This window comes from Lagenorhynchus albirostris, chromosome 15 (assembly GCF_949774975.1).
Source record: "Lagenorhynchus albirostris chromosome 15, mLagAlb1.1, whole genome shotgun sequence".
Classification (NCBI taxonomy): Eukaryota; Metazoa; Chordata; class Mammalia; order Artiodactyla; family Delphinidae; genus Lagenorhynchus; species Lagenorhynchus albirostris.
Window position 1 is genome coordinate 65,632,609 of NC_083109.1, and position 25,451 is coordinate 65,658,059.

At 41.0% G+C, this 25,451-nt stretch overlaps 1 protein-coding gene across 1 annotated transcript in view; it reads left to right on the forward strand.

The window, feature by feature from the left end:
• Positions 1 to 570: 570 nt before the first annotated feature.
• Positions 571 to 25,451, forward strand: part of LOC132504839 (acyl-coenzyme A synthetase ACSM1, mitochondrial-like) — a 47,203-nt gene continuing 22,322 nt past the window's right edge. Inside the window, exons 1-8 of the mRNA XM_060122524.1 lie at positions 571 to 596; positions 3,850 to 4,092; positions 14,419 to 14,629; positions 16,921 to 17,128; positions 18,680 to 18,820; positions 19,598 to 19,754; positions 21,683 to 21,762; positions 24,016 to 24,139. Of these exons, the coding sequence (XP_059978507.1) occupies positions 3,901 to 4,092; positions 14,419 to 14,629; positions 16,921 to 17,128; positions 18,680 to 18,820; positions 19,598 to 19,754; positions 21,683 to 21,762; positions 24,016 to 24,139 (1,113 nt within the window). The 5' untranslated portion in view covers positions 571 to 596; positions 3,850 to 3,900. The remainder of the gene's footprint in view (positions 597 to 3,849; positions 4,093 to 14,418; positions 14,630 to 16,920; positions 17,129 to 18,679; positions 18,821 to 19,597; positions 19,755 to 21,682; positions 21,763 to 24,015; positions 24,140 to 25,451) is intronic.

Below are 25,451 nucleotides of genomic sequence, written 5' to 3' on the forward strand. Positions count from 1 at the left end.
CATCTAATACTAACAATGACAACAACAAAGAGCAACCATAGGAAATAGGTGTCACTATTAGCACTCCCATCTCATAGAAAAGGAAACTGAAGTGTAGAAAAAGGAGGTCCACGAAAGTCAAAGAGAGCGTAAGCGGCAGACCTAACGCTTAAACCCAGATCTCTCTGCCTCGGATCACAGGCTTTAACTACTAGGCAATGCTGCCACCTGACTGTCATTGAAACGAGAACATTGGAGACCTGGGACTGGGAGAGGGGAGCAGGTTAGCTACAGAGAACTTGTGAAAGTGCTCCATTTGGCTGTATCTGTTCATTCACACTGCAAGGCCTCCCTACCATAACTGGAGATTACGTTATATAGTTTTTCTAACCGATTTTCTCTCCATGAGGGCTTGTGATTGCTTTCTGACCTGTTATACGTGAGCATCTCCTCCCCCTTCTGAATCATTCAATTCCTGCCAAGTTCTCCACCCCAGCTGTGGCCAGGAACCAGGTTCTGTTGTGTGCACAGAGAGAACTGAACTTCTGATCAGAGAGAACTGAAACCGCAAAGTCCCCATCCAAGACCTAACCCCAGTGTTTCCTAGACAGTACCAGGTAAGATGGAGGTGAATGACAGCTTCTTTGGTGGGGGGGTGTTTATATGTGTGTGTTTATCTGCCACAGGGCAGTAAAGTATATACTGAACTTAAAATCTGAAGACCCAATTTCAAATTCTGGCAGTGCCACTTACAGCCCTTGAGCATATCTTGTAACTTCTCTGACACTTCTTTTCCTTTACTGCAAAATGAGGATGGCGATATCGAGACAGAGGGCTCAATGGGAATATACATGTGATATGCCTAGCACCGTGGCCGGCACGTGGGTGACTGATTTAATGTTAGACAGCTCTGAATGTGGTGGGCTGTGGGAGGAGGGTACCGAGAGGGGTAAAAAAGACCCAGAAGTTAGACACTGGAAAGAAAACTCCATTATGCAGAAGTTTGTTCACAGTATATAAGGTGAATGCCTTTTATTAAAAAATATCTTTTTAGGGCTTCCCTGGTGGCACAGTGGTTGAGAGGCTGCCTGCCGATGCAGGGGACGTGGGTTCATGCCCTGGTCCGGGAAGATCCCACATGCCGCGGAGCGGCTAGGCCCGTGAGCCATGGCCTCTGAGCCTGCGCGTCCGCAGCCTGTGCTCTGCAACGGGAGAGGCCACAGCAGTGAGAGGCCCATGTACCGCAAAAAAAAGAAAAAAGAAAAAAATATAGATCTTTTTAATATTTAACATGGAAGGGGCTGGCCTCAGAATTTGCTGGGAGTTAGAAGGCACCTCAACATTTACTGAGCCCTTATTCTGTATCAGACTCAGTGCTGGCAAAGTGATTTATATTGACTATCTTGCTAATCCTTGTGGAAGCCAGATAGTGGGTGTTACTATGATGCCCTCAAGTTTGGAGACATGAATGGTGGTCAAGATCACTCAGCTGGTACCCAGTGGAGCCCAACCTGGCTCTGTAACTCTAGGATCCCCTGTAACACACTAAGGATGGTGCCTCATAAAATAAACAGCTTTTCAGTCCAAATGCTTGTGAAATCAAAGTTCTGTTGCAAAAACTCTTCAAGGCACTGTGCACCAGTCATATGAGATTACAGTCCATATAATGACCTCGTTTTAACTTCATTACCTCTTTAAAGATTCTATGTCCAAATACAGTCACATTCTGAGGTATTGAGGGTTAGGACTTCAACATATGAATTTTGAGGGGACACAATTCAGCCCATAATAAAGGATTAATTAATTTCCTCATTATTTCTCTTGGTGGTGTTTTGGTTTTTAGCCACTTATTAAGGGGTTGTTTGCACTGTCCTTGAGTATTTTAAGGAGGATCCTGCAGTGATGTAAACACCTGTGTATAAAAATAGCAACTGAGTCTGGTTTCTTGCTCTCAGTGAGCTCATGCCTGTGTAGAGAGGTATGTGTTGGAAAAAATAGCAGGAAAAGCAGGTTTAAAACTAGCTCTGCTACTAAACTTGCCTTGAAACCTTGGGGAAATCCCTGTCCCTCTTGGGATGTTGGCCTGGAATGGGGGTTTTAAGCTCAAATGTCGACAAGAGCTGGATAGGTACCGTAAGGGCAGTAGCAAGTAGCTGTAACAACATAGGGAGTAGTGGAAACCCTGTTGAATTGGACAACATTCCATTTAATTTTCAGCTCCAACCAGTTGGTGCCAGGTTGAAATAAAGGCCCCGCGTTGCCAGGCCTTCTGAGTTTTCAAGAGAAATCTTCAATTCACATTTTAAATGAAATCTCCCAAATTTTAAATATTGGCAATTCAAATTTTTTCCTCCAAAGGATGAGGGTCAAACGTCTGAGCCAGCTGGTTATCTTAGGGTCTTTCTTCCCTTAAGTGCTCTGAACAAAAGACAGTACTGTTTATTGACAGGCACTAAAAAGGAAGGGGACATACTTCAGTTCATGTGGTCTAAGGATCCACACAGACAAGGAAACTCTAAGGGATGAAGCTTTCCCATTATCTGTCCTCTTTTCTGCAGACAGTAGCAGGGTTCTGAGGGCAGCATCAGAATTAATTGTGGTTTGGTTATTGCGTCTAAACAGGCTGAAAATAAATTGAGTCAAGTTTTATTGATCTCTTTTATGGGTCTGTTGTCAAACAGTATTATCTTATTGCTGAAACGGGGAGGAGGCTTAATTGTTGGCAGTGATGAAGTGCTTGAACCTCAGAGCTATCTGTGAAGTGGCTTTCTTCTCACAGAACAAAAGTTCTAGCTTAAGCCAATTTTCACAATCAAACTTCAAGAAGCATCCTAATAAATGAGTGTTCTGCTCCCATGTTAGAAGCATTTGTTGGGATCTGGAGTGGCAAAGAAACTCTATTTCACAGGTCAAGTGATGGATTGGTAATAGCTACCTGGATGCTGTCCTGGGGAAAACCCCGAGGCCAGATCCCAGTCCAGTAAGGAAGGTGCTGTGATATTAGCCTCCTCTGTCCTGAGTGTGCTGGTGCATATTTGTCAATATTCTTAGAGTCTCAAGTGACAGAAACCCAATCTCAGGCAGGGAAAACTGTTGGCTCATAGAATTCAGGACAGGATATTACCTAGACAGGGGTAGAGATGCAGACGGGCCTCAGGAACAATAGTTCTGAACCAGAGACTTGCATGCCTCTGAGATACTCTCTGCCCCTTATTTCCATGTCTCTGAAATCTTCCATGTTTTCTTCACTCATGCAGAGCAGTTATCTCCACATGACAGGAATTATAGCCACCGACAGTGTCCAAAGTGTGCATTTCGTGGCTTCCACCAGGCGAGACTGCCTTATATACCCTTTGGTAACAAGCACACACACAGATTTTGGAGAGGGATTATGATTAGCCCAGTTTGGATTAAAAAATCATAGGAAATGACTGCTCAGCTCTGGACCAGTCAACTTTGAACAGGGGGTGGAATCATCTAAAAATACGTTCGTTTCCATGAGAACCATACATTTGGGCTCGGTGGGAAGAGAGGTCTCCAGAGCAAGGATAACATGAGGTACAGGACTTTCAAAATGATGAGTTTCTACCAGAAAGGGGATGACCACATGGCTGCCATCCCAGGCGGTCCAAAAAGAGAAGGAGACCCTCAGAAATATGTGCCAACCTTACCTGGTAGCTATAGCCCCTCCCCATCATTTTTGGCCTCATCTGGGAAGAGAAATCCCCACCTAAATCAGTAAGTTGTGCCTTCCAAATTCCAGTGAGCTGAAACAAAGTTATCACTCTAGCAGTTAACCAGGAATGTGCCTTCATTTTGTGGAAGAAGTTCCTGCTCTAATGACCGACGTATTAGCCGTCTCTTCTCAAGGCAGGTGGTGGCCTGAGAATTCCGTGCCTGCTTCCTGAGGACTGCTCCACCATGCGATGGCTGATGAAGTTCCGGGTCCTCTGGGACATCCACAGATCCCGCTGTGGCTTCTACCCTGCCCCTCAGTACCTGCGCTGCCAGTCTTTGTCGGGAGCTGGAGCCCCAAGATGGAATGACTGTGATACACCTGAGGAATTTAACTTTGCAAGTGATGTACTGGACTACTGGACTCAAATGGAGAAGGTAAGGAGGCACCCAAGCTGGGGTTGAGAACAGGATTAACCTCTTGCTCCTAGTAGGTTGAGGGGCACAGAACTAAGAATGGCTTCTGGCTAAGCTTACAAGTATCATGAAAAGCTTATGTTTTGGGCTACAATTCTCAGCCTGGACACTTCCTCAATTTTCTGAGCCCCAGTGGTTTTATCCGTGAAATGGGGATAATCTCATTTAAGAAACAAGACAGCAGGTGAAAGTATCTGGTACACAGTCAGGTAACTGTGACCAAGTGTCAAGTTCTAATCACAGGTCAGCAAGTTGTTGTTGGTCTGGATTCTCACCTTCAACTACTGGAACTGTGAGTCTAACTAGAATTCATCTCATCACACTTGGGCTTGACTTCAGCCTACACCGAGAGGGAGGGTACAGGCAACCTGACTGTGCACATGAACATCTGACCATGTAACAAAATCATGTCATCTATCTTCCTATGAGGATGGCAAGTACATCTGGAGTCTTCCCTATCAACTACCTACTTGAGCGTGTGGCTTTACGGTGTGTCCAGAGAATCCTGTCCCTGTGGTATCTGCAGAAAAACGCACGTTCTTGGTTTGTCTTTTACCAAGAGACAGACCAAGAGGGGAGCAGTGGTGACACTAGGAATTGGGATAGACAGTGGGTGGTGTTCCAGCTACTAAGTCCCAGCTGGTAATGTCCACATTGTGAAAACCCACTGAACACTGTCTTTGTACAGAAGAAAGAATTCACCTGAGATGGAGTCAGAGAGTTGATGTATTTTTAATTTCCCATGAACATACATTCATATGTTAGTATTCAAAGCTTACATGCCTTTCATAGGGACTTTTTTCCTACCTCCATCTTTTTCCTTTTTCTGAATTTCCATAATAACTCCAGGGAAAATAGAGCCCTCAGTTATGGAGAGCCTTTTTTTTTATGTGCCATGTCAAGCACTTTGCACTTAATATTCTGATTAGATGGACACTTTAATTATCCCCATTTTCCAGCTGAGGAAACTGAGGTTCCAAGGGGTCAAATAACCTGCAGAACTCACAAACCTATTAAGTGAAGGAGCAGGATTTGGGTCCAGGCTGTCTGATTCTATAATCCACTGTTTAACCTGGTCTCACAATCTGATGACGTCCAAACATCTCTGCCTTCAGACTACAAACTGACTTTCATCACTGCCCAGACCAAAACTCTGGTTAGACCTTTTGAATCATGAGAAATGGCTGGAGAGGCCATCATTTTTTTTCTGTATTTGTCTTCATAAAGTCCTTATTAGTTCACACATCAGCCCCTGGAGATTATCACCATGTAAATATTTGCTCAGGGAATGCCGCATCTTTGTTGGGTCATTGTCAGTTCCTCCATATCTCCAAACTTCTCCTATCCCCAGCATCTCCACCCCATTTACATTCATTCTCACAACAGTTCTGATCTGTCTGTTTCTACTTTTCCAATTGCCTTGATCGTGATCCGTGTCTCTCTAGTGACGTATGGTGTCTGACACCTAGCAATCCCTCAGTACACCTTTGTGGGATACATTAATTTTGAAACTTGCCGTATGAGCACTGTATGGATTGATGTTGCTCCCATGGAAGACCTTCTAGAGGGCATGCCACCATAGTCCACTCTGGCTTTCTGGGCCTCCCCTTACAACTTAACAAACATCATTCAGAAACTGATCCGTAGCCTAATCAACAACACAACCCAAACCATGACAAACAGAATTGATTTTGACTCAATTTTCAACACATTTTACTTTTTAAAAATGTTAAGTTAGAAATCCAACATTTTAATGTAACTTTTTTTTTTAGCATAATCCAGGCAACATACGTCCAGGGGTGGAATATAGTCACTCATTCAGGCCACCAATTTACAACCCCTGACTATCCTTGGGAATTAAACCCTATATTACTCTAGGCTCCAAGGATACTACACTCCAACTGATTCATGGAGCAGCCTCCCAAATCTATTCATGAGAGGTCACGTTCATGTCCAAAATCATTCATTCTGTCTCTTTGATACTGCATTCATTCATTCAGTTAGGATTTAATGAGTACCTTACATGTGTTTTCAGGATACAAGTTTTTTACCTCTTCGGTTAGAATTATTCCTAGGTCTTTTATTCTTTTTGATGCAATTGTAAATGGGATTGTTTTCTTAATTTTTCTTTGTGATAGTTAATTGTTTGTGTATAGAAATGCAACAGAACCCACACAGTTCAAACCTGTGTTGTTCAAGGGTCAACTGTATTTGCTTTATGCATTAGGTGCTCTTATGTTGGCTGCCTATATATTTACAATTGTTATATCTTGTTGGATTGATTCCTTTATTATTATGAAATGTCCTTCTTTGTCTCCCGTTATGCTCTTTGTTTTATTATTTTATTTCTATTTTTTTTAATTTATTTTATTTATTTATTTTTGGCTGTGTTCGGTCTTTTTTGCTGCGCGCAGGCTTTCCCTAGTTGTGGCGAATGGGGGTTACTCTTCGTTGTGGTATGCGAGCTTCTCATTGCAGTGTCCTCTCTTGTTGTGGAGCATGGGCTCTAAGAGCACAGACTTCAGTAGGTGTGGCTTGTGGGCTGCAGAGTGCAGGCTCAGTAGTTGTGGTGCCCAGGCTTAGTTGCTCTGCAGCGTGCGGGATCTTCTAGGACCAGGGCTTGAACCCATGTCCCCTGCATTGGCAGGTGGATTCTTAACCACTGTGCCACCAGGGAAGCCCCGCTCTTTGTTTTAAAGTCTATTTTGTCTGATATGTGTATTGGCACACCAGCTTCTTTTTTTTTTTTTCACTTCCATTTATATGGAATACTTTTTCCATCCCCTCACTTTTTCAGTCTGTGTATGACTTTAGATCCGAAGTGAGCCACTTCACAGGATATAATGGGTCTTTTTTTTTTTATCAATTCAGCTACTCTATGTCTTTTGATTGGAATATTAATCCATTTATATTTAAGTAATTATTGCTAGGTATGTACTTATTGCCATTTTGCTGTTTTCTGGTTGTTTTGGTAGTTCCTGTTTTGTTCTTTTCTTCTTTTTTTCCTCTCGTCCCTTGTGATTTGATGACCATGTTTAGTATTATGCTTGAATTTCTTTCACTCTTCTGTGTGTGTACCTATTATAGGGTTTTGGTATGTGGTTGTCATGACATATATATATATATATATATATATATATATATATATATATAGTTTTTTTTTTTAAGTTGATGATCTCCTAAGGTCAAATGCATTCTAACCACCCTACATTTTTACTGTTCCTCCCCATGTTTGTTGTTTTTGATGACATATTTTACATATTTTTCTTTTGCATATCCATTAACTACTTATTGTGGGTATAGATGATTTTATTTCTTTGCCTTTTAACATTCTTACATAAGTGGTTCCTGATCTTGGAGAAGTGGCCTAATGTAGGAGATGTCCTATGGGCCCAGCAGCACACTCCCCTCTGGTCACCAGTGTTATATGCTCTAGGGTTATATGCTCTAGGGTCCCCCCCTCTGTGGGCTATGTGGGCCCTTCTGTTGTGGCATGGCCAACTACCGTGGGTGCACTGGTAGTCAAGGCTGGCCCCCAGACTGGTTGGCTGACATTTCCTGTCTCACGTAGTGGTTGCCAGCCTGTAGCCAGGGATGGTCCCTGATGTGGCTGGCCATGTGGCCTGGGATGTTCCAGGGCTGATCTTGGCCCTCTGATGGGTGAAGCTGGATCCTGGGATAGCCGGCCATGGGGTTGGGGCACCTGGAGCTGGGGTTGGCCCACCGTGATTGGGGTCATCTTTAGATTTAATTTAACCCTGAAATTCCTTATTTATATTCCAGAGTTGTTGTTTTTTATTTATTCATTCAGTACATATTTAACGAACATTTACTATGTACCAGGTGCTCTTCTAAGAGCTTTAATAAAGAATTTAAAAGTTATCACTATTTTTTTGTTATTGTTTTATTGAGATATAATTAAAGTATAATTATCACTGTTTTCCTAAAAAAATAAAAACCAGCAGTTTTTCAGGTCAAACTCAGCACACTAGCATGCATATCGAAATATTTAGACATAAAATCTGGGGGTTTCACTGCAGAAAAGCTTTTAGTAAAGGATTTAATTTTTTTTAATAGATAGGTTATTAAGATTTCTATTCATCAACTTTGGAAAGTTAAATTTTTTTAGCAATTTGTTCATTTCATTCAAAATGTCATAAAGTTATTTTCTGACATAAAGTTATTAATATTTTTATTATTGCTATTTTAATGTCTGTAAGATTTGTAATAATGTACACTTTTTTTTCTTGATATTTTTAATATGTTATTCTCTTTTTTTTTCTTGATAAGTCTTCCTAAGAGTTTACCAGTTTTATAAATCTTTTCAGAACCAGTTTTGGTTTTACTGATATTCTCTATTGTGTATTTGCTCTCCATCTGATTGATGCCTACTGTTATCTTTATTATTTCTTTTCTTGTATCCTCCCTTGATTTAATTTGTTATTCTTTTTTTAGCTTCTTGAAATGGAAGCTTATGTCCTTACTTTTAAGCCTTCCTTCTTTTCCAATATATGCATTAAAAGTATAAATTTCCCACTTAGCACTCCTCTTAGGTACATTACACAAATTTTGATATGTCATATTTTATTACCATTCTGTTCTAAACATTTTTTATTTGCCTTTTGATTCTTCTCTGGCCCATAGATTACATAGAAATGTATCGGTTAGTTTCCTGATAGTTGAGGTGGGTTTCTCATTGTCTTCCTGTTAAAGATTTCTAGCTTAATTCCACTGTGGTCAAAAAGTATACTCTGAGTTTTGAAACTTCTGGAGGTTAGTAAACATTACAAATGCAATGGAAGAGAATGTGAGTTATATCATTGTTGGGGAAAGTGTTTTATCTATGTCAATTAGGATTTAAATTCTATGAAATCTATCATATTCTATCATTAATTTACAAAAACTATAGAAATTCTACTTGTATTTCATTTTAATTAAAAATAAGGGAAATTCACATAAATTCTTATGTGTTTTAACATTCAGAAAGAATCATCTCATTCATCAATCACATGAGTAATTGATCTACCTTTCCAATTTTCCTTCTTTATATTTTAGTTAGAGATTAACAAGGAGTAGCTATGTAGGTTTTTGTTTATTTAAATCAACTGTATTTATCTACAATTTACCTAGAATACAATTCGCACACTTTATATGATAGTTTAATAAGTTTTAGAACATTTCAATCACCTCAAAAATTTCCTTTTGTCCTTTCCTAGTCAATACCCACCCATCCCCACCCTGAGCCCCAGGTAGACACTAATTTACTGTCACTAGCCATTATATTTCTCTTTCCTAGGGTTTCCTAGGGTTTCATAGAAATGGAATAATATAAGATACACTCTTTTGTGTCTGGTTTCTTTTACTCAGCATGTTTTTGAGATTCATTCATACTGTCTTGTGTATTACTTCTTCATTCCTTTTTATTGCTGACTTAGTGTTTTATTTTTTAGATCTATTTCTCAATTTTCCTTTGGCTTCAAACCTCACTGCATAAAACTTTAAATCTCATATCCAGTTTAAAGGTTGTGTTTTATCTTTTGAAAACATGCTAATCTTAATATCACATTATCAGATTAATTCTGAGACCCCAAACCATAAATGCTTAAGCAATATCTTCTTCAAGTTGCAAGAGTTAGGAGTCTAAACATTTGTCTGAATAAAAACAAAAATTATTTTTACCTTGATACGCCAAACTTTCTATCATTTTGTAAACTCATACACAAATATTATATAGTCTGTTCCCCTTATATAGACAGTGCACAACTAGTCATTTATACTTGCTAACATTCCTTAATCTGTTGGAGAATAATTTTTTTCATAGCACTGATTTTTCCATAGATATGACTATATGTATATACATATATCTGTGTGTGTGTATGTATGTATATATGTATATAAGTCTTATCTCAGGTGAGACACACTCTTTTGTTCCAATCATATGAGGCAAAGATGGTAGGATTATGTTTGCACACATGTGGGAAATAATTTCTGGTAGATTATACACCAAACAATTATCAGTGTTGACCTTCAGGGAGTGAAAATGTGATGAGAAACTTGAAGACATTTTTCTGTTCAGAAGAAATTTTTCTGTTAGTAAGATTGTGCCTTGCGTGAACTTTTACTCTGAACATGCTTTGTTTGGGGAATTAAAAAAACTTTAAAAAATCATTTTACTTGGGGAAAATAAAAGACTTGATTTAAACAAGAAAATGAAAGTTGTCCATAAACATTTAAAACTGTTTACATACATGTGTATATGTATGTCTTGTTCACCATTGTATCCTTTTGGTCTAAGAACAGTGCCTAAGAAATAATGAGAATTTGGCAAATATATATTGAATGAATGAATGGATACTATTATATAAATTTGGTTTTAATGTAAATATGGTGTTGCTTTTCTAAATTGATATTGTATTATAAGATTTCTACTGCAAAAATATTCTGAAAGTTTTCTTGATTGGTTTTATCATATTCCATCACATGGAAGTAACAATTCTGTCGAAAGCATATAGTTGAATTCTGGGTTTTTTATCCATTTTGCCAATCTAGTTCTTTTGATTGGGGAATTTCATTCACTTACATTTAAAGTAATTACTGATAAGGATGACTGACTATTGCCATATTGTTAATTGATTCCTTGATGTCACAGCTTTTGTGTCCCTCAGTTCATCCCTTACTGCCTTCCTCTGTATTTAGTTGATTTTTTGTAGTGATATGTTTTGATTTTCTTTTCGTTTCCTTTTGGGAATATTCTGTAGATAATTTCTTTGTGATTACCGTGGGGATTACATATAACATTCCAAATTATAACACTTCATTTGAAACTAATAACAACATAACTTCATTCACATACAAAACCCTACTGTTTTCCAGTTCCCTTGCACCTTCCTATATTATGTTATTGATTTCACAATCTTTACATATTGTCTACCCATTAACATAGATTTATCATTATTTTTTATGCTTTTGTGGTTTCTATACAGTGAAAGAATAAAAAGTGAAGTTATGAACCAAAATTATAACAATACTGTTTTTATATTTGTCTTTATATCTATCTTTATTAAAGAACTTTATACTTTTATATTTAAGTTACTCTCTAATGTCCTTTCATTTCAACTTAACTCCTTTTAGCATTTCTTGTAGGGAAAGTCTAAGGATAATGAACTCCCTCAGTGTTGTTTTTTTTTTAATCTGAGAATGTCCTAATTTCTCCCTCATTTTTAAAAAACTATTTAATTTATATTGGAGTATAGCTGACTAACAATGTTGTGACAGTTTCATGTGCACAGTGAAGCAACTCAGCCATACATATTCTCCCTCATTTTTGACGGACAATTTTGCTAGATATAGAATTTTTGGTTGACAGTTTTTTTTTCTTTATCACTTTAAATATATAATCTCACTGCCTTCTGGTCTTCAATCCACTGGTAATCTTATTAAGAATTTCACCTGATGAGTCACTTTTCTCTTGCTGCTTTTAAGATGCTCTCTTTGTCTTTGTCATCTGTAGTTTGATTGTAATGTCTCTCTGTGGGTGTCTGGGTTTTCCTACTTGGAGTTCATTGAGCCTCTTGTATTTGTCTCTCCATGCCTTTCCTCAAATTTGAGAAGTTTTTAGCCATTATTACTTCAGATAAGTTCTATGCTCCATTTTCTCTCTTTTTTCTCCTTCTGATAGTCCCATAATGTGTATATTGGTCTATTTGATTGTGGCCCATAAGTTTCTTAGGCTCTGTTCATTTTTCTTCTTGTATTTTTCTTTTTGTTCTTCTGACTCAATAATTTTAGATGACTTGTCTTCAAGTTTATTGATTCTTTCTTCTGCCTACCCTGTCTACTGTTGAGTCCCTTTGTGAAGTTTTCAATTCAGTTATTATATTTCTCAGCTTCAGAATTTCTGTTTGGATCTTTTTGTAATTTGTATCTCTTTGTTGATATTCTCATTTTGTGCATATATTATTTTCCTGATTTGCTTTAGTTCTTTGTGTTTTCCTTTAGCTTTTTCAGTGTATTTAAGACAGTCATTTAAAAATCTTTGTCGGGGGGCTTCCCTGGTGGCGCAGTGGTTGAGAATCTGCCTGCCAATGCAGGGGACACGGGTTTGAGTGCTGGTCTGGGAAGATCCCACATGCCGCGGAGCAACTAGGCCCGTGAGCCACAACTACCGAGCCTGCACGTCTGGAGCTTGTACTCCGCAACAAGAGACGCCACGACAGTGAGAGGCCCGTGCACTGCGATGAAGAGTGGTCCCTGCTCGCCGCAACTACAGAAAGCCCACGCACAGAAACTAAGACCCAACACAGCCAGAAATAAATAAATAAATAAATAAAATTTAAAAAAAAAATCTTTGTCTAGTAACTGCAGCCTATGTCTCTTTAGGGTCAGTTCCTGGAGATCCAAGTTGTTACTTCGAATAGGCTGCTTCTCTTTTTCTTTGTAGACCTTGTGATCTGTTGTTAAAAATTGCATATTTAAAAAAAGTAGCCTCCTCTCTCAGTCTTTGCAGCCTGGCTCCACGCAGGGAAAGACCTTCAATAATCTGCTCAGTACGAAAACTTAAGGTCTTCTCTGGCATGTGTCTTTCCTGGTCCTGTGCATGAGCTTTTTTTTTTTTTTTTTTCTAGTTTTGGCTGCTGTTTAAAGTTTTAATTTTCTTAAAAGTCTCCCTAGGGGGCTGCCCTGGTGGCACAGTGGTTGAGAGTCCTCCTGCTGATGCAGGGAACATGGGTTCGTGCCCCGGTCCAGGAAGATCCCGCATGCCGTGGAGCAGCTGGGCCCGTGAGCCATGGCCGCTGAGCCTGCGCATCCGGAGCCTGTGCTCCACAACGGGAGAGGCCACAACAGTGAGAGGCACGTGCACCGCAAAAAAAAAAAAAAAAAAAGTCTGCGGCTTCTGGGGGACTTAAATATTCTATTCTTTTTTGTCTGTAGTCTCTAATCCCTAGGTAACCACAGGTCTACAGTTTCCACACACTGTGACATTTGCCACTGTTTTAAGATACCTCCAATATGCCATCATACCCATCTGAGCTCCAAGTCAGTCAAGACAGAAACCAGTGCCTAAGGCCGCCTCCAGACTAGCCAGAACGTTGCACACAAGTTTCAATCTTTTTCATCTATCCCAGGAGAGGGGCTGGGAATTGGGTGGCTTCCTCTGACTACACTGTACCACATCAGAGAGTGGGTGGTGCAAGAATAAGCAAAATCACCACAAAATTTCTTACCATTTTGATTATGACTTTTTATTGTTTGGGCATTTGTTGGTTGCTGTGGGTTTGTGACTCTTTTCTAAATTCCTACAAAGCCATCTTAGTCTATTGTTGTTTACTTGATGTTTTTGTGAGGAGAAAAGGGCCCTGGAGCTTCCAAGACTGACTTCTTGCACCTCTTGAGGTACCTAAATTTAAAAAATAATTTCCCGGCTTCCCTGGTGGCGCAGTGGTTGAGAATCCGCCTGCTAATGCAGGGGACACGGGTTCGGGCCCTGGTCTGGGAGGATCCCACATGCCGCGGAGCAACTAGGCCCGTAAGCCACAACTACTGAGCCTGCGCATCTGAAGCCTGTGCTCCGCAACAAGAGAGGCCACGATAGTGAGAAGCCCGCGCACAGCGATGAAGGGTGGCCCCCGCTCGACACAACTAGAGAAAGCCCTCGCACAGAAACCAAGACCCAACACAGCAAAAATTAATTAATTAATTAATAAAAGGTGTCGTTATTAAAAAAAAAAAAGACCTGGGACAGCCAAATAAATGAATAAATATATTTTTAAAAAATAATAATTTCCCCAAATATTTAGGAATTAAATTATCCTCTTTTATTTTGTTGTAATAACAATAACAGCAGTAATTTTATTGAGCACCTACTATATTCCAGGCATTATTATACACACTTGACCTTTTAAAATAATTAATTTGAACTTTACTACAGTCTAGGTAGTATTATTATACCCTTTTAATAGGTGAGAAAACTGAGGCACAGAGAGTAACCTACTGTCCATGTGGAACTAAGACAGACACATGGGGAATAAAATTGTAAGTCTTCAATAAGTAACATGAAGGCTCTTCATGGTTTTATGTGACTTAAGACGAGGGAGTTACAGTAGACCCGAAGAAGTTGGCTGGATCACACCTCCCCCCAACTTCTCTTGGCGCTATAAATGCTTTAAAATGGGATCTAAGACCTTGAGCTACACTCACAGTGGAATGTGACTGTGGTAGTGGATTGGCCAAATTAGTACCCCTTTCCTTTGAATCAGGAAATAACATGTAGCATATGATCCTAACCAGGAAGGCAAGAGAGGTCCAAACCCAGCCCTGTGGTGGGTGAATAATCAAGGGGATGAAGTGAAGTGGAGTTTCAGAGAGATGACAGACTTAACCCGTCGTGCAGCCAACGTCTTCACACAGACCTGTGGCCTCCAGGAGGGAGACCATCTAGCCTTGATTCTGCCTCGAGTGCCTGAGTGGTGGCTGGTGATCGTGGCCTGCATCCGAACAGGTCAGTGACCCAAGCAGACCTTTGGGCTCACCTAGAGCCAGTGTGTCCTGAAATACTAGGTGTTTTCTCTTCCCCCCAGTTTTTATTCTAAAAGTCTTTCTTTTTCTCAGACTCACTCAAATATTATTTTACTCCTTCTCATCCACTCTCTCCCTTATACTCACACCCTCTCAAACACAATGTCATAATTCTCTCTCTGTCTCTCTCTCATAAACACACACACACACACACACACACACACACACACACTTTCTCTTACACGGTCTCAGACATTCTTGCTTCTTTATAAGATTCATCAATTGTTAACGTTTTGCCATATTCGAGCCCTCTCTCCCAGTGAGTCATTTAAGAATCAGTTGCAGACACTGTGACACCCATAAACACCAGATAAACACTGCAGCATGCATCTGCTAAGATGCAAGACATTTCCTTCACATAACCACAGTAGAGTTATCACACAAGAAGTTTAACACTGATGCAATAGAGTTACCTGATATACATCCATCGTCAAAATTCCTCGATTCTCCCAATAATGTCCTTTATAGCATTTATTTGGTTTAAATCAAAAATCCAATGCATTGCATTTAGTTGTTATATCTCCCCCCGTCTCCTTTAATCTAGAATGTTTCTCTACGTTCTACACTGTCTACATGACGATGACAATTTTGAAGCATCTAAGCCAGTTGTTTTGCAGAAGGTCCATCAAAATGTGTATTTCTGACTCCTTCTTCATGATTATCTTCAGGTTAGACATTTTTAGCCCAGGCACTAGAAGGGCAACATTGTGTCTTCCCTGGTGCCTCACATTGGGGATATATAAGGTTGGTTTGCCCTAATATCATTGATATTATCACTTTAGAAAGGTAGTATCCACCTTTGTAGAGGTACCTTTTCCTTTTGTAGTTAGTAAGTAATCTGTCGTATAATATTTATGGGACTGTGTGAATATCCTGTTCCCCAACTGTCTTTCCCTTTATGGTTTGAGAATCCACTGATGATTCTTGACTGAATTGAATATTTTTATGGTGGTCTTTTATTAGGATTTTCTATTTATATCATTCCTTCTACATTTATTAGTTGGCATTCTTCTATAGAGATTTTCCTTTCCCTTTTAACTGCTTATCTATGCATTAATCTATATAATCAGTATGGGACTCATGGATTCTTTTTCGAATCACTTCAGTTGTTCTATAATGCATGCTCATACAACAATATGTCGTGCTCTTGGTCACATATTCTCTGTCTCATGTTTTCTCACAAATAGTTGATTAATCCGTCAAGATCAAGAATTAACAGCAGTGGCTGAGGGAGTATAGAGAAGCCATGCCATCTGTATAGTGAAGAGATGGTCCATGAGAAACCCAAGACATGACTTGAGACCTCTGGGATAAGAAGAATTAAAGAGGAGTAGAAGCAAAGGATGGAAATTCCGAGAATGGTCATAGCACATGGAAATGCTTAGAGTCAGGAGTAGCCTATACGAAGAATGGTCATCTTGAAATAGAGAATAGAGTTGTGCGAGAGAAAGATGGAGAGTGAGCAGTGCCCTCAGAGTCAGGATGGGGAGTGTGGTGTTTTCCTGGAGACAGGGTCCAGGTCTTAGTGGGGAGAAGAAATGTGGAGGGGAAATAGTCAGTGCTCTGTGGAACTAAGCAGGCTAATAAAATGGAAGATGGGTAGTAGGAAGATTCAGGACAGGGCATCTGGTGGAGAAATTAGAATGCAATAGGGGCACACAAGACTTGAGCTAATTGTTGGTGATGGAAGATGGAAGGGAAAGTAGAAAAGTTCAAAGGACATTGTAGTTAACTTTGGGTATGACGAACGAAGGAAAGAGAGGAGATTCAAGATGACACAAGGAATGATGACAACAGATGACAAGAGATTCACAATGACAGAGAAGGAAGTGAGAGGAGAAAAATGGGGGCAGGGAGGCAGAGTCAGGGACACTGTCCTACTTGTATCTTTCCCAGATCCTGTGTAAATTTGTATGGAGAAGGACTCACCTGTCTACTGGCTAGATCCATTTAGAGTAGAAATTATTAGGGCAGGCTTTTCCAATTTTAATGTGCATAGAAATCCCTTGGAGATCTTGTTAAAATGCAGATTCTAATTCAGTAAGTTTGGGGTGGGGGGTAAGATTCTGTGTCTTAGGCGGTGTTGATGCTGTGTACCATCCTTTGCATACCAAGAAGTTAGGGAATTTCTTTGCAGATAAACCAGATCTGACAGCCAAGGTTGTGAGGCTGTGAAAGAGATACCAGAACAGGCAGTTTCTTTCTCATCCCTAGGGATCGTCTTCATGCCAGGGACCACCCAGATGAAGGCCAAGGACATTCTCTACCGACTACAAGTGTCTAAAGCCAAGGGCATCGTGACCACAGATACCCTTGCCCCAGAGGTGGATTCTGTGGCTTCTGAGTGTCCTGCTCTGAAAACCAAGCTCCTGGTGTCTGACCACAGCCGTAAAGGGTGGCTGGACTTCCGATCACTGATGAGGTGAGTTTCTGGTCTGATGAATGTGCTTTCTGAGGAATGGCAGGAGAAAGCCACTCACTGCCTAGTGCTGGTACAGAAGCAGCCAGTGGGAGGAAGCTCACCAGGTCTGAGCTTCTCTTCACAGCTATGTCACTGATTTGCTGTGCAACTCTGGGCTAGTTCCTACTCCTCTCTTGGCTGCAATTGTTTTATGTATTAAATGAGGAAATTGAACTTCTATTGAAATTGAACTCACTAAAATATCATCACCCCTGTGCAAAGGAGATGTGTAAAGTCAGAGGGTTATTGTGTTGCATGTTCCTTGTAGGTGGGGAATCTGAATATTATTTTTATGTAAATAATTAGCAATTAAAGAAGTTGAACAAAAGGTTAAGATGAATTTTTACGGTGAAACATGGTACTGAGGAAAAAATGACAGGCAGCTTTGGGAGCAAACACTTTCCATGTCCTAGGGGGTGGGTGTCTATAGGGACTCCTTGAAGGAAAAGTTAGGGAAGTGCTAAAGGTAAGAAAGACCCCTCCACCTCCAAAACTCTGTTTCTGCAAGTCTTCAGGCATTTTTCATATCACACACAAACCATGCTGGATTTGTTTTCTTGAAGTAATTCCACAGTTTTTAAAGCTCTTTACTTCAACCCCCAAGAGCAAATATTACAGTGAAATCGCATCTTATGCTAGATTCTAAAGTCGGAGAATTAGATTAAAATAGCTTAAACAAAGAATACTCATTAAAACTCGCCTAAATTTCCCAGACTCAGTATGGTATCATTTCTCCACAAGAGCCAGGGCTCCCTCCAGCACTGGGATTGCTTGCAGCCTCTCTGCCTGAGTACTATAGGAAGCTTGCATTTACAATTGTAATAGGCCCAAGAAAGAGACTCTCGGCCAAGGAGAAGCTCCCCAAGAACTGAGGCCGACGGAGGGAGCTACGGATCCTACCTTCCACCTCTAGCTCATGCTAGGGCAGATGTACATGTATATATTCCTTACACTGTCGTTCTCCCTAGCTTTCTCTTTCCCACCCTTCAACACCAAGTTTATGAGGTTAAATTCCCGTGAAGCTAGTCTGTGTAAAATACAAGGTTAGCAGTGTGACTAAAAGCATAGTATATGGATCGCACTGTCTGAGTTTGAATCCTGGCTCTGCAACTTGCTGGCTATATGTCTTCAGGTAAGTTACCTAACCTCTCTGAGCCTCAGTTCCCTCATCTACAAAATGGGCATAAAAGCAGTACTTGCCTCTTAGGGTTGCTCTGAAGATTGAATGAGTTCTTATTTGTAAATCATTTAGAGCATTGTCTGGAATCATTGGAAATACTATTTCAATGTTTATTAAATTAAAAATAATCCATCATATTTTCCCCACTTTTTAAAATGAAGAAATGTCAGTCCACCTATCCAAGTCACCCATAAACTTTGTTTGGTGCCTAATACTGGGAGCGCAAACCCCAGTTTTCTGACTCCAAGACTCATATTGCTTCTTTTGCTTCCCCAGAGGATGGAAAAACAGGAAACATGACTTCTGTCCTTTTGTGTTGAATCCCTTTGCAGATCAGAATCCCCAGTTCACACCTGTATTAAGTCAAAGACCCTGGACCCAATGGCCATCTTCTTCACCAGTGGGACCACAGGCTTCCCCAAGATGGCAAAACACAACCATGGACTTGCTTTGCGATCCTTCTTCCCTTCATGGTAGGAGAGAGGGCACCAGCTTAGAAGCTGGGCCACGGATCTGGGGTGAAGTGTGTATGTATATGTGTATGTGTATGTGCTGGGAAAGGAGCTCTTGGTGGAATTGACCCCATGCTGTTTATGCTTTCTGCTCTCTTTGGTTCAGACCCCTAAGGGTGTGAGAAGTATAGGCTGACAGAGGCATCTGAATGACAAAGGAGGCACATTTGGGTCCTGCCTGAGCACCTTTACAGGAGGAATGGAGGAGATGTGGGTGGAAACGGCAGGCATTCTGCAAACCACACAAATGACAAGCCCCTGTGTCTCTATCAGTAGTTCCAGGGTTTGGTGGGGAAAGATAAAATGCTCCAGCAATGTGACCTTACGTGACAGGTCCTCTCCTCTCCTTGATTGTGGACAAATTCGGCATAGAGTTTCCCAGTCATGAATGTTAGGAAAAAATAATACCTGGAACTAAGCCACTCCAAGCCACTGCCCTAACCTGGAACAAACATAGAGGCTGAAGCTGGGTTAACCATTTAATCAATTTTAAACCAAACTCTTCTCCCTTCTCTCCATCCCCCAACTAGTAATATTCAAACCAGACCATGTTCTATATACTTTGTACCTTATTAACCAGACCAGGGGGACAGAGAAGGCTTTTTGTAGATAGTTGGTATCTGTGCTAATGATAACAACTGAGTAGCAAAATCCTGGAGGAATGCGGGTGGAGAGAAGGGAAGGATAGTATAGTAGTCAGAATGGTATCTGAGGCTAACTGTATTTTGGAGTTAGCAGGAAATTACTGCAGCTGAAGACGTCTGATGTCCTCTGGTGCCTGTCAGACACAGGCTGGATTCTGGCTGTCGGAGGGTCCCTGCTTGAACCATGGACAGCGGGGTCTACAGTCTTTGTCCATCATCTGCCCCAGTTTGACCCCAAGGTCATTGTACAGGTAAGAAGACGAACCTTTCGATATCAACAAACTCCCAGAAAAAACTCATTTCGAGTTCAAACACTGGATCCAACTGAGAAAATACTTGATTAGCAAAGAAGCCTCTTAGTATAACTCTTAGCATAATATAACCCTGGCTCTGGGTTTCTCAAAGTGTGAAGCACTGAATCAACCATCGTATCAGAATTACATCAAGAGGTAACTTTGAAGAAAACACATATTCCAAACCTTTCCCTAGACCTATGGATCAGACTTTGTGGACCTGGGAACCAGAATATACATTCTGAGAAATGAAAGCAAACAGAACAAGCTCAGGTCTCCTGGATCCTGGATCCTGGCTCTACCAGGGCCAGGTAGCTGGTGTGTGAATGTTGTATTTGTGTGGCTACTCAATTTAATGACATATTTAGAAACAAAGGCCTTGGAATAGGACAGATCTAGTTTCGTATCCCATGATTGACATTTATTAGTGGTTTGCTTACCACTCTGAGCTTCAGTTTCCTTATCTGTAAAATGAGACTCCTAATGGTTACTATCGCCACAGAATTCTTGGGAATATTAATGAGATGACATAGGAAAGGTGTGTAAAGTGCTTAGCCCTGAGACTAGCCCAGAGAGAACACTCAGTAAGTGGTAGCAGTTGCTGTTATGCATACACCATGATAATAACTGAGGCCACCTGCGTGAACTCCTTCAACGTATTTCTCTTCACTTAAAAATTGTCTTTGTGTCTCTGCTCACTCCCCTGCTTTCTGTCTCAGAGGCAGACCTGCCCCTTCACCTCTCAACGTCCAACTCCCTCCCGACACCTGCTGCCGATCCTGTTCTTTTCCCTGCCCTTGTGTTTGGAGCCCCTCTCTATTAATCTTTAACTCATTAAACCTTTTCTCCTGTATTTGCAATCTCTCACTTTTCATTGACGCTACTCCCTCAGTCCATAAACATATTCAAAGTTCCTCATCCTAAGAACACCTGCCCTTCACGCTGGTACACCTTGGACCAGCCCCGTCTCTCCTCCCTTAAGGTCAGATTGCTCCACAGAACATTCTCCACTTGCTACCGCCTGTTCCCCCAGCTCACCCCTGAACACCATAGTCATCCAAGGCTCTGCCCTCAACTTTCCCTCCCCTCTAAGCAGCTTCCTGTACTTCCATTTCTCCAGCAGGTACTTCCACTCGGGTGGCTCCCAAAACTGTCCAGTCCTCCCTCCAAGCTAGTTTCCACCGGTTTTTCTGCTGGTTGGTTAAGTTCATCTGCTCATCCCTCCAGCACCTGAAACTGTACCTCCCACTTCTCACTCCCTGCCCCTATGTCAACATCTGCCTCTCCGTCATTATTTTCTGCCTGCATCCTGCCAGTCTCTGAAGCATAGAACTGCACAAACCACAATGAATCCACCTCTCTCCTTCCCCCACCAGGTCTAATTCTCCTTCCCCTACAAGGGGTGTCCCCACAGTCTCAGTGTATTTTAAGCTTGAATTATTTCAAAGAATTGAGTCCACAAATTTACCCCAAACCCTGAATTTGAAAGTTCAATTGTTTAATTTACTTTACAATTATTACTTTCGTGAATTTTTAAAAATAAACTTTTTAAATTACTTGGTTTCAGTCTCTCCTATTGAAGATGGGAGATGGTGACTAAAACGAAAAATGTTAAATTAAAATTTTACCATTCAAATTCACAAAACAAAACTTTCCCTTCATTCCCTCCCTACCCATCCCCTCAACTTAGACTTTCTTGTGTTGCTCCAATAGTACCTGACACATGCCATGTACGGAATTCATGCTCAATTTCGGTATACTGAAAGAATTAACAGATGAATAAATGGGCTCTCCTAGAGGAGAGGTCAGAATTAAAATGCTAATAACAAATCTATGTTTTAAATCTTAATTGAAAAAATAAAATTTTTTCTCTCCTGACTTTCTAGACATTATTCAAATACCCTATTACCCAATGCTTTGCTGCGCCCTCTGTATTTCGAATGATTCTGCAGCAGAATTCCGCCAGGTATGGTAGATGTGGCTGCCGTTGGTAACAAGAATCTTCGGGTAGGATTTTAAGTAATCTGATGCACTGTGGCCTGACTGATTTTAGCTATGGTTCTTTGAGGATACTGTGTGTGTGTGTGTGGTGGGGGGGTAAATGTTGGTGGTGATATTTAGCAGCTAGTCTAATTGGTTCTTTAAACAGGATTCAGAGAGCCAAACGAAACACTGAGTAAGCCTTGCATCATTGTGGGTTTTTACTTTTATAAACATTTTGTTATAAAATAAACATACAGAAAAGTATATAATATATACATTTACAGATTAATGAATTGTTGAATATAAAACACTTATGCAACCACTCACCCAAGGCCCAAAAATAGGACATGGCCAGTGTCCCCAGAGACCTCCTCATGCCTCTCCATCTCCACTAAAGGAATCCACTGTCTTGGCTTTTATGGTTCATTTCCTTATTTTCCCTCATAGTTTACACAGGAAATATCCCTAGACAAATTATTCTACTTTACTTGCTTTTGAGCTTCATGTAATCGTACATTATTCCATAATATCTGCTTCCTTTTTCAACATTATGTTTCTGAGAAGTGTCCGTGTTGTTAAATAATGCTGGAGTTAATTTTCATTGCTGTATAACATTACATTTTATGAAAGTAGCACATTTTAACTCAGTTCTATTATTGGGCATTTGGGTAGTTTTCAGTTTGGGACTATTGATGATTAATGCTGCATTGAATTTTTGAACATGTACATAAACACATAAACACACGTTGCTGTAGATCTTCTCTGGGAGAGGAATTGCTAGGTCACACTGACATTGCACCCTACTATCTTATTTTCCAAAGTTTTGAACCAAGGTATGCTCACCCTAGCAGGGTAGGAGAATTCCCATTGTTTCACATCTTTGGCAATATTTGTTTTTGTTCAAGTTTTAATTTTTGCCAATCTGATGGGCATGTAGTATCACACTGTAATTTTATTTTTGCATTTCCCCATGTTTGTGGATTAATTTTTAGCTCACCTGAAATCTGCTCTTTGAACCTTATGGTTGTTTATGTATCTTTTAGCGACTCTGAAATTGAAATGGCTACTTCAGAATCAGAGCTAACATGTTTTAGACATAAAAGACTTAAAATACCAAGGAGTTCAATTTATGAAGATAACTGAAATACAGCTTGATTTTATTCATGAACCCTCAATCTGACAGAATTATGTTTCCAACTGTATTTCAAAGCTCATATTACAGCTACTTTTTGCCACGTTCTTGAGATGGTGAACAAACCCCATACAAATTCAACCAGGGCATGAATATTGACTCTATTGGAGACTCTGCCCATTTTGTGTACTTTGGATAAAGCTCAAGAAGAATGAGGAACATACCCTCAATGAGGCCAGCCCTGCTGTCCATCACTACAGGCTCTGTATATATGAGCAGAGGGTGACAAGGGATTCTGCCACCTCCCTCATCCCTACGAGCTGGCTCAGCTCAGCCCCGTGCAAAGTGGTACTAAGACCCCAATCACTTCTACCCATTTCCTTCAGGGAATCCATCATTATTTTGTGATGGTTTTTGTATTATTTATGGAAATCTTCATGGGGAAAATAGATGAGAGGATTTACATCGCACAACGTACCTAGCAAACTCCTGCAAATATTCACAGCAGACTTTTCTGTTCTCTCCCAAATTCCTGCTCTCAGGGCTATTACCTGTGATCCTTCTTCTCTTCACTTACATGAACCCCGGTCTTCCTTGATGTCCCGAGCAATTCATTTCCAACCCCTAATTTGCGTTCTCCAGCCAGAAACACAAAAGGCCTTCAGTTCACATAAGCCCACTTTTCCCAGAAGGCGGTACAGCTCTATTACCATCCTAGCATATCCTTGGGGTCTTATCCCTCAGCCCTTATGGTTTATAAAAATATCCCTCTTAGCCACATAGAATGCTTAGAATGTGTTCCAAGCACACTTTTCTCCCTCTTGTTACATCAACATCCATATTCAGTCCTGATCTCCCTGATTTAACCCATTAGCCTCACCACCACCACCACCTACCCCTGCCAGATGAGTTAACAGGTACCAACAGGAAATGACTTCCACTTGGACTTGACCACCAGGAAAATGCCCAGAAGGCAAGTAAGAAAGCGAAGAAGCAGAAGGATGAATGTTCCAGATGACAATGCTCTGAGCTCTCCCTGGGCCTGGGGCAGAGCGCCCAAGCCCAATCTGCGGAGGCTCTGTTGACACCTTGCCTTCCCCTCAGCCTCAGGTTCCCCACCCTGGAGCACTGCTGTACTGGTGGGGAGGCCCTGCTGCCCGAGGAGCAAGAACTGTGGAGAAGACAGACAGGCGTTCTGCTCTACCAGGCCTACGGACAGTCAGAAACGGTAGGTGAAGGGTCCCTCTGGGCCAGTCAGGATGTGCTCGTCCACTGAGCCCAGCAGATGAGCTGAATCCTGCTATGAGTGTGTGCAGAGCACACAGCATTGCTCAAAGCCAGTGGGAGGCTCCAGAGCTCTAGGCTTATTTGTCCCAAATAAATTTGCAGAAAGGACAGTTGCAGCTCATCAACTTGTCAAAAGACCCATGTGCTGAAAACTATTGGACAAAAACTTAGAAAGGGGTCTAAGGACATGGTGCCACTGTACCTGTGATAATTAGTTATAATTAAGGGAGCCCAGGAGGGGCACTGGCATAGAAGGCACTCTCCAGAGACATGGAAGCCACCACTGCAAGTCCTGTCCACTTCACCGTCCATTCCTAGGCAGCAACCACAGGAGCAGGCCGGAGCTAGCCCCGGAAGTTCACTAGTTCATTTCTGGGTGTTTATGAGGAGAGCACACAGCTTTGATGGTGAGAAACTAGCAGGAGGAGAGATCTTCTATATACACGCCACACACACACACACACACACACACACACACACACGCACAGACACACAGACACACAGACACACACACACACACACACACACACACAGAGTGTGATCCCAAAGAGGATCACTGACCCGTCAGGTGGGCAGGGCATTCAAAGAATCAGGCATGTCTTGAATCTCAAGGACTTTATCCATGATAGTGTGGGCAGGTATCTCACTTCTAACACATTTTCAATGCATTTCCGATGCTGGACAGAGCCACTTTCCCCTACTTCCCTATCATCCCTTTAGCTGACAGATGTATGACTGTCATCTCAGGGCCTGTAGCAAAATAGCCGTTTTAGTCTCAATTGACATACTTGTCTGACATTATTTTGCATAAATACATAAATAAATAATCAGTTACTGGGTCTGCTTCCAGTCTTGAGAAATGTTAAGACTCTAGGTCTGTCCTTGCTGGTCCACAGTTTGCATTCAGACAAGAAGGGTGAGGTTAGAACTATGCGCTACACCCATGACGCCAGTCCCTTTGCATTAACTATTCATAACAACAGAATACTCCCCGATACCCGGATGGTGCTTTATTTCTCCAAACATTTTCACACCTATTCACTCATTTCTGCAACATTTTCCACATTAGAGTGTGAGCAGTGACATAGCAAAGGGGAAAGTACTTCCTCTCTCAGGAGCTCAGACCCCAGTTCACATCTCAGCCTTGCCAGTTATAGGCTTCGAGACTGTAGGCATAGCACTGAATCTTGCAGAGTCTAGCTTTCCCATCTCCAAAATGGAAATATGCCAGTCTTGCCAGGTTATGATAAGGT